Below are 13,389 nucleotides of genomic sequence, written 5' to 3'. Positions count from 1 at the left end.
CTCCAGGCTGTGTAAGGGCTATTTGACCAAGAGAGAGTGATGGAGTGCTGAATCAGATGACCTGGCAATCACCCACCCTCAACCCAATTGAGATGGTTTGGGATGAGTTGGACCACAGAGTGAAGGAAAAGCAGCCAACAAGTGCTCAGCATATGTGGGAACTCCTTCAAGACTGTTGGAAAAGCATTCCAGGTGAAGCTGGTTGAGCGAATGCCAAGAGTGTGCAAATCTGTCATCAAGGTAAAGGGTGGCTACTTTGAAGAATCTAAAATATATTTTGATTTGTTTAACACTTTTTTGGTTACTACATGATTACATATGTGTTATTTCATAGTTTTGATGTCTTCACTATTATTATACAATGTAGAAAATAGTAAAAAATAAAGAAAAACCCTTGAATGAGTATGTGTGTTCAAACTTTTGACTGGTACTGTATATTTTATATTTATCTCACATAATATAATTGAAAAGTATGCATTAAAGGTGTCTGTTATATAATGAATGTGGCAAAAACGAATGTAGACATTAATAAATGCATTTCTATAGCTTCCAAAATATTTTTTACAGCGGTGAGGGAGTGCCAAGATGGAGGCACGGTGGCTTCAACACAGCGCCCCCTGTCAGTCATCTAGTGTATATATAAATCATTGGTTCAGACCCACGAATCCTGAAAATCCGGACCTATTTTCTGAACTTTCCTGGGTCATGTTCATTAGGGAACGCAATGGAATTAACAAAAAAAAATAAAACATCTTGCAACGGCATATGAAAATGTATGTTTCTTATTGGACAAGCCAGGTAGTCCCCTCCCTGATTCAGTCAGTTTTCTTCCATTTGGTGCCTAATGAACACGACCCGGGCGAAGTCAACCCTCCAATACAGATTTTAAAGAGAAGCACATAGTGGATATCTGCTTGCCTAGTCATGCAAAATACAACAAACAAGGAGGGGACAGAATTAGTTTATTAGCCTATCCCTCCCATATAATATTCCTTCCTTTGAAAGCAAAACAGTTTTAGCTTGTATTACTGATTTAAGCGTTTCAAATACTCATAGGCCAAGCACAGCGTAGGCCAGCATGCCTGCTTGGTGATATTGTTCCCTTTCAAAAAGGTCTGTGAAAAAAGCTGCGCTCAAGCTGACTGTGCACTAAAAACCATATCCCACCATTTTGAAGCTGTGGCAATACTGTCAGGCAGAGAAGATATATTGTTCACATTTAAATGACAGAATGTCATTAGCGCCACATAATAAATTATAGCAGCTTGACTTCAAATTACATTCATATTTACAGGCCTTCACTTCTACAGTTAATAGCCCAAAACAATATTTGCTGTGCTTATGATGAATTAATTCAGTGTGATATATATATATATATATATATAACTATAACTGAAAGCAATATAAATATTGACAGCCTCCCTCTGTTGTTTTGCAGTCTGGTTGCCAGATGTAATTGTGCTTTAGCCAACCACCTTTAGCAAGGTTGGCTAATTGTGCTTTAGCCAACCTTGCTAAAGCAATCAGATCAGGCAACCAAGACAGTTACTCTGCTAACTTATTCTTGATTGTAAGGAGGCTGGGAGTAATGGATGCTTCCAAATGATTGTGATTTTGAACTGAGATCAGTGTGAACTGACCAGATACAGAGCAGCCATTCCAACTTTACATAATAAAAGAGTAGCTAGCACATAGCGTTTACGTCTGCATTCAACGCGTTAAATACAATATCCTAACTTCAGTAGTTCCACGACAAACATTCATACTCGTAACAGAGGGATATCTCCTCTATTCACTCTGGTTGAATATTCGAACGGTTCAATGTTTCAACATTCTGAAAAGTCCCTTTAGCTGTACAGTGTTTAGTAATAGATGTGAATCATGCTTAGTTGCCAAAAAAAAAGAAAGCAGAGAAGATGAAGTCCATATCATATAATCATAGTCAAATGATAAAACATCTAAGTAGCTTTAAAGTAGTTGACTTCTGATTAGTTTAGTTTATGTGTGTTTCTAATTTGACAGCCGATGCATTCACAAGTTTCACAACACTGATGTTTTTTTGCTTCTTCATCACGAGTTATCTTTCTAGCCTTATCCGACTCCCAGATGTGTTTGTGCCATCTTGCCACGCCAAATGTGACAATGACCATAGAAGTTGGACCATGATCTCTGTCAACACTGCAAAGACATTTTGCACAATATATAATGAAATTCCAAACCAACACATCACATATAATATGAAAAATGTATGCACTCACTAACTGTAAGTCGCTCTGGATAAGAGCGTCTGCTAAATGACTAAAATGTAAATGTGAATGTAAGTTGGGAAGACAGCACAAACAGATCTGGATCCAGGCTACCTTTTCCATCCTCCACTTCCACTCTTCTTCTCTCTACTAAAGGTGTGTGTCCTCTTCCTTCTCTCTAGGTTTGTTGACCAGGACCTGCCAGCCACTGCTCCCTCCCTCCTCCCCGGCCATCCCCCCAGACCCGGTCCCAGCCGTCAGTCCGTTAGCGTGGTGGTAATGGTGGTGTTTCTTCTCCTGCATCTCTGGCTGCCCCCCGTCACTCGTCACGTCCAGGCTGGGGTTGTCATGGCAGCCATTCTCCACAAAATGGAGCTCCTCTCCTCGAGTCTTGGGAGAGACAGGAGAAAGAAAAGAAAAAATAACATCAAAAACATAGAATTACTTAAACATGAACATACTGGAATGCAAGTATTTTGTTGCACTGGTAAAACTCTAGTCAAATAAAATAAAAATCTAATCAAAGTTTATGTGTCGCGTACACAGTTTAGCAGATGTTATAGCGGGTGCAGCGAAATGCTTGTTGTGTTACTAGCTCCTAACAGTGCAGTAAAATGTCAAACAAGTATACAAATAATCAAAAACTAGAAACAAGAAATCAAGAATGTCTGAACGAATATCCAATTAACAAACCAAATAACACTGTATCAGTAATACAAATGCAATCTATGCGTATGTCCACCAACAAGATGTACTAAGAATGATACGTACAGCAGTAGATATATTACAGTGAACTATGTTAAGAATCCACTACATAAATATGCGGTGTGTATAAACAGTGTAACATAATGCCATGTACAGCAGTAGATATATTAGATTATAAACTGGGTGGTTAGAGCCCTGAATGCTGATTGGCTGACAGCCATGGTATATCAGACCGTATACCATGGGTATGACAAAATATTTATTTATACTGCTCTAATTACGTTGGTAATCAGTTTATAATAGCAATAAGGCTCCTCTGGGATTTGTGATATATGGCCAATATACCACGGCTAAGGGCTGTATCCAGGCACTCCGTGTTGCGTTGTGCCTAAGAACAGCCCTTAGCCGTGGTATATTGGCCATATACCACACCCCCTCGGGCCTAATTGCTTAAATAAGATACGTGAATAATACACTATATGAATACACATTTTGAGAAACTGTATAAAAGAAACGGGAACTGTCCAGTGTTTAATATCTCTTCATATATACAGTGCATGGGACAGGAGCGTTGGCTGTGCGAGTGTGTTTGTGAGTATAGGAGTATGCATGTGTATGAGGTGTGTGTGTGGTATGTAGTATGCACAACACACACATAACTCCTCTACATTGACTAGTACTTTCCATTTAAGTCATAAAGCTGGTCTTACCATAGTCTTCAGCTTAGGCAGTTATCAAGCTGGTCTTACCATAGTCTTCAGCTTAGGCAGTTATCAAGCTGGTCTTACCATAGTCTTCAGCTTAGGCAGTTATCAAGCTGGTCTTACCATAGTCTTCAGCTTAGGCAGTAATTAAGCTGGTCTTACCATAGTCTTCATCTTAGGCAGTTATCAAGCTGGTCTTACCCTAGTCTTCAGCTTAGGCAGTTATCAAGCTGGTCTTACCCTAGTCTTCAGCTTAGGTAGTTATCAAGCTGGTCTTACCATAGTCTTCAGCTTAGGCAGTTATCAAGCTGGTCTTACCATAGTCTTCATCTTAGGCAGTTATCAAGCTGGTCTTACCATAGTCTTCAGTTTAGGTAGTTATCAAGCTGGTCTTACCCTAGTCTTCAGCTTAGGCAGTTATCAAGCTGGTCTTACCATAGTCTTCAGCTTAGGCAGTTATCAAGCTGGTCTTACCATAGTCTTCAGCTTAGGCAGTTATCAAGCTGGTCTTACCATAGTCTTCAGTTTAGGCAGTTATCAAGCTGGTCTTACCATAGTCTTCAGTTTAGGTAGTTATCAAGCTGGTCTTACTATAGTCTTCAGCTTAGGCAGTTATCAAGCTGGTCTTACCATAGTCTTCAGCTTAGGCAGTTATCAAGCTGGTCTTACCATAGTCTTCAGTTTAGGCAGTAATTAAGCTGGTCTTACCATAGACTTCAATTTACGCAGGCGTCAAAGCTGGTCCTACCCTAGTCTTCAGCTTAGGCAGTTATCAAGCAGGTCTTACCATAGTCTTCATCTTAGGCAGTTATCAAGCTGGTCTTACCATAGTCTTCAGCTTAGGCAGTTATCAAGCTGGTCTTACCCTAGTCTTCAGCTTAGGTAGTTATCAAGCTGGTCTTACCCTAGTCTTCAGCTTAGGCAGGCGTCTCTGCCAGCAGATATAGATGAGACCAGAGGCGATGATGACCACACAGACAGAACCTATGATCACCAGGACCACGAACAGCTTCCCGTAGTCACTACGCGTCTGACTGGGTCTGGAGTGACAGGTGCTAGCACTGCTGTAGCTCTGTATACCGATCTGGAACCAGAACCAGACATATGGAACAGTTCAGTTTCATTCAGACAGATGAATTACTAGCCTGGTCCCAGAGGTGCTGTATGTGCTCAGTCGACTCCTACTATGTGGATCAGGCTAACAAACTACTGTACAGATGTACAAAATATAAGGTTGTAAATTCCAAGGAATAAAAGTGTCTTACCTCGTGTAAACCGTTCCTTATCTCTCCTAACATCGACAGCACATCCTTGGTGGCAATGACTCCTAAAAGACAGGCAGATTTCAGAAATAAATCAATTATATGCACAAGCCAAAGTAAGCAAGCCTGATGTGAGCAACCTCTGAGAAGTGAAGTACAGTTCTGTACTACAGACTCCAGAAAAATTCAACTCAAAATCACACATTCCCTAATGAACTCCAGTAAAACTATGCCCATTAGTAGGCCTGGAACTTGACTGAAGGGACCAGAGTTCTTTGTTGGCAAAGCTGGGTCCTACCCACAGTCATAGGTCCTACCCAATGATGCAATACTGTATGTCTGTTGTCGTCCTCTTACCGTGTTCGCTGGCCAGTGTGATGAGCAGCTGGTGGTCCTGCCTGGTGGGTTTAGAGAGAGAGATGAGCCAGGAGCCCTGAGGACTGTTCATCTTCCTAGAGAAGGCTGTTTCTAGTAGCTCCAGGAGACGGTCCCCACTCTCCACACGGAACTCATCCTGACCAGGAGGCAGAGGAGAGAGAGGTCACAGGGTTAGACTTAGGGCAGAGTTAGTTGGTTAGTTAGTTAGATAGATAAGGCTGTCTCTACACTTAAAAGCTACACTCCAAAAGGGTTCCAAAAGGGTTCTTCGGCTGTCCCCATAGGAGAACCCTTTTTGGTTCCAGGTAGAACCCTTTTGGGTTCCATGTCATGGAACCCAAAATAGTTCTACCTTGAACCAAAATGGTTCTACCTGGAACCAAAAAGGGTTCTTCAAAGTGTTATTTTATGGGGACAGCCGAAGAACCCTTTTAGGTTCTAGATAGCACCTCTAAGAGTGTATCTAGAACCTAAAAGGGTTCTTCGGCTGTCCACACAGGAGAACCATTTGAAGAACCCTTTTTGTTCCAGGTAGAACCCCATATAGATCCATTTTTACAGAGGGGTCTACATGGAATCAAAAAGGGTTCTCTTATGGGGACAGCTGAAGAACCCTTTTGGAACCCTTTTTTCTAAGAGTGTTGTAGCTCCAGGAGCCGGCCCCCACTCTCCACACGGAACTCATCCTGATAACAAAAACAGTAGAGGTCAGAGGTCACGGTCACAGTGAAAACAGGGGAACCAGGTAGCCTGGTTGTTGTCAGATCAGTTTGGTGTGTGCTTTAGCCAACTCCTATGAAGTTAAGGAACTAGCAGAAACAAAAACAGATCTGGGGCCTGAGGATAGGGTAGAGTACACAAACAAACAGACAAACAAATATGCAACTGTTTAACAGTGGAGGTAAAAAGAGAAGGTCGGGTGGTGATGTTGTCTGTTGTTGTCACGATCGTTGACAGATGAAGCGGACCAAGGCGCAGCGTGATAAGCGTACATTCTTTATTTGTGTACACAACGAACCAAAACAACAAACGAAACGATACGTGAAGTCCTAGGTTATACACAAAACCTTACGGAACAAGATCCCACAAAACTAACATGCCAAAAGGCTGCCTAAGTATGGTCCCCAATCAGATACAACGAGCTACAGCTGTCTCTGATTGGGAACCACCCTGGCCAACATAGATATAAACGATCTAGAACGAAAAACATAGAAAACTAAACAATGAAAATCCACACCCTGGCTCAACATTTAAGAGTCCCCAGAGCCAGGGCGTGACAGTACCCCCCCACCCCAAAGGCGCGGACTGCGACCGCGCCAACCAAACACAAGAGGGTAGGGGCCGGGTGGGCATTCCGCTCCGGGCGTGACCACCACTCTCTCACCACCCCCCCGTTGCGCCCCTGATCTGGTCTGGCCCAGCTGGCCGGAGCTGGACTGGACACCGGTGGAGCGGATTGCTCTGGCTCCGGAATGGAGCAGCTGCCCGGTGCCGGACCAGGCACCGGTGGAACAGGCACGGGCCGTGCCGGACTGAAGACGCGCACCACTGGCTTGGTGTGGGGAGCAGGAACGGGCCGGACCGGGCTGACGACGCGCACCACTGGCTTGGTGCGGGGAGCAGGAACGGGCCGGACCGGGCTGACGACACGCACCACTGGCTTGGTGCGGGGAGCAGGAATGGGCCGGACCGGGCTGACGACGCGCACCACTGGCTTGGTGCGGGGAGCAGGAACGGGCCGGACCGGGCTGACGACGCGCACCACAGGCTTGGTGCGGGGAGCAGGAACAGGCCGGACTGGGCTGGCGACGCGCACCACAGTCTTGGTGCGGGGAGCAGGAACAGGCCGGACCGGGCTGACGACGCGCACCACAGGCTTGGTGCGAGGGACAGGAACAGGCCGGACCGGGCTGGCGACGCGCACCACAGGCTTGGTGCGAGGGACAGGAACAGGCCGGACCGGGCTGGTGACGCGCACCACTGGCTTGGTGCGGGGAGCAGGAACGGGCCGGACCGGGCTGGCGACGCGCACCACTGGCTTGGTGCGGGGAGCAGGAACAGGCCGGACCGGGCTGGCGACGCGCACCACTGGCTTGGTGCGGGGAGCAGGAACGGGCCGGACCGGCGACGCGCACCACTGGTTTGGTGCGGGAGGCCGGACCGGGCTGGCGACGCGCACCACAGGCTTGGTGCGAGGGACAGGAACAGGCCGGACCGGGCTGGCGACGCGCACCACTGGCTTGGTGCGGGGAGCAGGAACGGACCGGGCTGGCGACGCGCACCACCGGCTTGGTGCGAGGGACAGGAACAGGCTGGGCTGGACTGTGGAGACGGACTGGAGGTCTGGAGCGGAGAGCTGACACAACCCGTCCTGGCTGATGCCTATTTCCACACAATCTGTGTGAGGCATCAGCACAGGACGTACAGGGCTGTGCACTCGTACTGGCACTACAGCACGTGGCACTGGCGCAGGATATCCGGGACCGAGGAGGGGTACTGGAGGCCACGAGCGTTGAGCCGGCACACTCCGTCCTGGCTGCATGCCCACCTTAGCACGACACGTGCGTGGTGCTAGCACAGGACGTACAGGACTGTGCCGGAACACTCGTGGCACAGTACGTGGCTCCGCAAAACACGGAACCTGCCCAGTCTCACGCTGCCTAGCCTGAGTTCGGGGAGTTGGCTCTGCTCTACCTCTAGGCTCCGCCAACCACCCTTCCAGCACCCCAAACCTGGTGGCCTCCTCTCCTAGTCCGCCGATTCGCCCTGTAGCTGCCTCCAGCAGCCCCGTCGTCCACGCCGTGTGCCCCACCCCAAAAAATGACTTGGGGTTGCCTCTCGCGTGTCCGTCGTCGGCACGGTTGGCGCCGTATCTCCTCTCCTGCCTGGGCATTTACTTTTGCCCATGGCCATCTGCCTGCGAATATGTCCTCCCATGACCACCATTCGCCAACCTGGGACATCGCCAACTTCTCCTCCTGGGCACACTGCTTGGTCCTCTGGTGGTGGGATCTTCTGTCACGATCGTTGACAGATGAAGCGGACCAAGGCGCAGCGTGATAAGCGTACATTCTTTATTTGTGTACACAACGAACCAAAACAACAAACGAAACGATACGTGAAGTCCTAGGTTATACACAAAACCTTACGGAACAAGATCCCACAAAACTAACATGCCAAAAGGCTGCCTAAGTATGGTCCCCAATCAGAGACAACGAGCTACAGCTGTCTCTGATTGGGAACCACCCTGGCCAACATAGATATAAACGATCTAGAACGAAAAACATAGAAAACTAAACAATGAAAATCCACACCCTGGCTCAGCATTTAAGAGTCCCCAGAGCCAGGGCGTGACAGTACCCCCCCAAAGGCGCGGACTGCGACCGCGCCAACCAAACACAAGAGGGTAGGGGCCGGGTGGGCATTCCGCCTCGGAGGCGGATCCGGCTCCGGGCGTGACCACCACTCTCTCACCACCCCCCCGTTGCGCCCCTGATCTGGTATGGCATGCCAAGTATGGTGTTGAATTAATCCCACTTCCTCACACTCCTGTGTAGGATCTGCTGTTTCCAAAACAAAACGTGTCGTTCTGTGGATCTGAGTTCTGTCCTCCTCCCTGCTGGGTCCTACTGGTTACTCTGCAGCGGTTGGCGTGACAACCCAAAAGGTCACATTGATTATAATCGCATGGCTTTGTGCTGTTTCCATGGTGACGGGGGACTTTTGGGTGATGGAGGGGGTGTGATGGATGGCGAGGAGGATGTTGTGATTAAGGACCGACTGTCAGAGGACAGAAAGGGCTGCCGTCTGTCTGTCTGCTAGCTCCTGGGTTGTCTCACAGTGAAGGACAACAATGGAGTTGTCTGAATCTATTGACTAGCTTGGTTAAAACAGACTGAACACTACACTCACTACAGTTTCACTAGTGTTCAGGCTGGTTTAACCAGGCTACCATCTGATGGCATCCCATCATGCCATATTGATTCAATTATAGATTTAACTAGTGGGCATGACATTATTGTAGGGAATTGTCTAAGCAACAGCAGCAATACAGCGCTGCATTATTACGGTTCTAAAATACCTGTATGATCTATTTAGTCACGTTGTGGTACTCACACAGTCAACGTTGTCTGACATGTTGAGGATGACGTAGCCCTTCCCAGCCAGATCGCTCCAGTCCACACAGATCACCTGGTGGTTACACGAAGAGAGGAGTTAATATGAGCTGGTAAGAGGTTGTCAAACCAATCGCAACGCTCAAAATATACAGTTCCATAGTGTGACAGATTGGGTTCAAACCAGTCTCCTACATGCCACGACACTGTGTTAACCCGCTGAGCTAAAGCTTGGGCATTACCTCAGGGAGCTAACACAAGTCTTCAGGTCTCAGGTTACTCATCATATGATCATAGTTTACTGGACTACATGAGAGATACCACTGTACCTGCTGTATCTCCTGTGAGAAGTGTGCACCAGGGAGGAGCTCTGCCTCTGTATACAGCTCTGTTCCTCCATGTTTGACCTCCTGCTCCTCCTCCTCCTGCCTCCTCTCCTCCTCCTGGCCCTCCCTCCCAGGGAACACCTCCTCGTCCTCTAGACGATCCCAGGAGTCCTCTGTGAAGCCGACCGTGGGGGCCAAAGAAGTAGAGGGGACCGTGGTCAGGGGAGAGATGTCCCCTCCTCTCCCTCCTCTTCCCCAGTCACTCCCAGGTCCTCCAAGGACCACTGCCTCCTCTTCCTCCACCACCTCCTCCCGGCCTTCTGTATGAGTGTTGTCCGGCTGGAGGGGCCCAAAGCTGGGGAAGACACCCACCTCTGGGAGGGTGGGTCTGGAGGTGGCGATGGAGGCGTCAGGCTCAGTGGTGGGACTCTCCCTCTTCATCTCCCCATCCGTCTCCTCCTCCTCCTCCTCCTCCTCTGCTACCTCTTCCTCCACTGTGTCCCCAGGAGGTGATTCCGGGCCACCGTGTACTGGGACATATTGTGGGTCTAAGGTGGTTGAATCTACAGGAGCCACAGGGTCAGCAGCAGGGATGGTGGTGGTGGCAGGCAGGGCCTGGCTCTGGTCATAGCCAGGCTCCATGGGGAGGCCGCTGGACTCTCTCTCCATCTCCCATAGCTCCCGCTCCAGGTTCTCCACCTCAGTCATGAAAGGAGAGGTTTGGTTCCCCTGTCTGGGTTCCTCCACAGGAGAGGTGGAGGACTGGGAGAGGGTCTGACTGTAACCTGAGACGATCAAGAAGACATTGTAGTAGTTGATTTTATAGTACAGAGATGACCAGGTATTTGATAGTACACACAATAATAACAATATGATTTACTTGTTTTATTTGGAATGCAGTAACAGATTGGGATTAACTCAGGAAGGCTCTTTAACTCTGTGTTGTGACATGTGACATGTGTTTCAGTGTGACTGGGACAGATGTATTATCCACAACACAGACGGAACGTCAATCCCTAGTGAAAATATTTGGCATGGGCCCTCAAATCCTCAAAAAGTTATACAGCTGCACCATTGAGAGAATCTTGACTGGCTGCATCACTGCTTGGTATGGCAACTGCATCGCCCCCCTCGATCGCATGGCGCTACAAAGTGTGATGCGGACAGCCCAGTACATCACTGGGGCCGAGCTTCCTGCCATCCAGGACCTCTATATCAGGCGGTGTGGTAGGAAGGCCCGGACAATCGTTAGACTCCAGCCACCCAAGCCATAGACTATTCTCTCTGCTTCCGCACGGCAAGGGGTACCGGAGCGACAAGTCTGACACCAACAGGCTCCTGAACAGCTTCTATCCCCAAGCCATAAGACTGCTCAATAGCTAACAAAATGGCTACATGGACTAAATTATATGCATTTACCTGACTCTATGTACACAGGACTCTACTCACTCACACTCACTCACACACACACACACACACACACTTAATTTGCTCACATACATACACACACACACACTCACATACAATCATCATATACGCTGCTGCTACTCTGTTTATCATATATTCTGATACCTAGTCCCCTTATCCCTATACATATCTACCTCCATCACTCCAGTATCCCTGCACATTGTTAATATGGTATTGGAACTGACCCTGGAACTGACTCTATATATACAGTTGAAGTCGGAAATTTACATACACTTAGGTTGGAGTCATTAAAACTCGTTTTTCAACCACTCCACAAATTTCTTGTTAACAAAATATAGTTTTGGCAGGTCGGTTAGGACATCTACTTTGTGCATGACACAAGGAATTTTTCCAACAATTGTTTACAGACAGATTATTTCACTTATAATTCACTGTATCACAATTCCAGAGGGTCAGAAGTTCACATACACTAAGTTGACTGTGCCTTTAAACAGCTTGGAAAATTCCAGAAAATGATGTCATGGCTTTAGAAGCTTTTGATAGGCTAATTGACATCATTTGAGTCAATTGGAGGTGTACCTGTGGGATGGATTTCAAGGCCTACCTTCAAACTCAGTGCCTCTTTGCTTGACATCATGGGAAAATCTAAAGAAATCAGCCAAGACCTCAGAAAAAAAATGGTGGACCTCCACAAGTCTGGTTCACCCTTGGGAGTAATTTCCAAACGCTTGAAGGTACCACGTTCATCTGTACAAACAATAGTACGCAAGTATAAACACCATGGGACCACGCAGCCGTCATACCGCTCAGGAAGGAGACGCGTTCTGTCTCCTAGAGATGAACGTACTTTGGTGCGAAAAGTGCAAATCAAACCCAGAACAGCAGCAAAGGACCTTGTGAAGATGCTGGAGGAAACGGGTACAAAAGTATCTATATCCACAGTAAAACAAGTCTTATATCGACATAACCTGAAAGGCCGCTCAGCAAGAAAGAAGCCACTGCTCCAAAACCGCCATAAAAAAGCCAGACTACGGTTTGCAACTGCACATGGGGACAAAGATCATACTTTTTGGAGAAATGTCCTCTGGTCTGATGAAACAAAAATAGAACTGTTTGCCCATAATGACCATCGTTATGTTTGGAGGAAAAAGGGGAAGGCTTGCAAGCCGGAGAACACCATCCCAACCGTGAAGCACGGGGGTGGCAGCATCATGCTGTGGGGGTGCTTTGCTGCTGGAGGGACTGGTGCACTTCACAAAATAGATGGCATCATGAGGAAAGAAAATTATGTGGATATATATTGAAGCAACATCTCAAGACATCAGTCAGGATGTCCCCCCCCCCAGAGGAGGACTGAGCTAATGCTAAAAGACGACTGGCATCACAATTAGCCTGGTGCTGTATTGTAGGCGGTGGAACTCTTCTATCTCTGTCAAGAGCCATTCATGTTCGTCATGACGTTGAACAAACAAAGACAGAGAGGAGCTAGCTAAAACACAAACAGACTCAGTTCCAAAACCATAGCCTGGTCCCAGATCTATTTGTGCTGTCTTGCCAACTCCTATAGACAGCACATAGACTGAACCACCAGGCTAAGCTAGGCTACATAACAACAGAGGCTACAGAGACTAAACTGCTGCTGGTGCTTTCTGCCTGAAAGCCGACTCCACCCGATATCTGCAGCGTGGAATCCCATTTGCTACCGCCGTGCAGACCTGGGTTCAAATACTAACTGAAATCATTCAGATACTTTTAGTGTCTGCTCTAGCCTGCCTGGAGTACCAGGTGGGCTGGGATTTGCAGTTTTGGGACTATTCCATTTGTCTTTTAAGCTAGGCGAGTTCAATCAAGCACAGATCAAGTATTTTAAATTATTTTAAATATCATTTGAACCCAGGTCTGCCACTGTGGCGTGCGCGTGCCTGTTTGGGCAGTGAAAGATATCCCCATTCCACCTTCTGCATAATGCAAGGAATCAGAATCCACTTTCTCTTGGTGGAGACAACATGTAGAAGAATTCTGCAGTGCCCAGCCCACCAAAATAAAACAGTTCTGGGCCTAACTATACCCATTTCAGCAATATCATATTCACTTCTACAGTGTGTCTAGGTTTTTTTTAATTTATTTTATTTCACCTTTATTTAACCAGGTAAGCCAGTTGAGAACAAGTTCTCATTTACAACTGCGACCTGGCCAAGATAAAGCAAAGCAGTGCGATAAAAACA

At 47.3% G+C, this 13,389-nt stretch overlaps 1 protein-coding gene across 1 annotated transcript in view; it reads right to left on the bottom strand.

Annotated features, from left to right (window-relative positions):
• Positions 1 to 945: 945 nt before the first annotated feature.
• Positions 946 to 13,389, bottom strand: part of podxl2 (podocalyxin-like 2) — a 43,614-nt gene continuing 31,170 nt past the window's right edge. The window contains exons 4-9 of the mRNA XM_041891916.2: positions 9,740 to 10,521; positions 9,412 to 9,486; positions 5,275 to 5,431; positions 4,921 to 4,982; positions 4,560 to 4,739; positions 946 to 2,636 (exon numbers count right to left, since the gene is read on the bottom strand). Coding sequence (XP_041747850.1) covers positions 2,397 to 2,636; positions 4,560 to 4,739; positions 4,921 to 4,982; positions 5,275 to 5,431; positions 9,412 to 9,486; positions 9,740 to 10,521 — 1,496 coding nt within the window. The 3' untranslated portion in view covers positions 946 to 2,396. The remainder of the gene's footprint in view (positions 2,637 to 4,559; positions 4,740 to 4,920; positions 4,983 to 5,274; positions 5,432 to 9,411; positions 9,487 to 9,739; positions 10,522 to 13,389) is intronic.

This window comes from Coregonus clupeaformis, chromosome 12, assembly GCF_020615455.1.
Source record: "Coregonus clupeaformis isolate EN_2021a chromosome 12, ASM2061545v1, whole genome shotgun sequence".
Classification (NCBI taxonomy): Eukaryota; Metazoa; Chordata; class Actinopteri; order Salmoniformes; family Salmonidae; genus Coregonus; species Coregonus clupeaformis.
The sequence above is the reverse complement of the archived record's forward strand: the minus strand, read 5'-3'. Positions and strand labels throughout refer to the sequence as shown.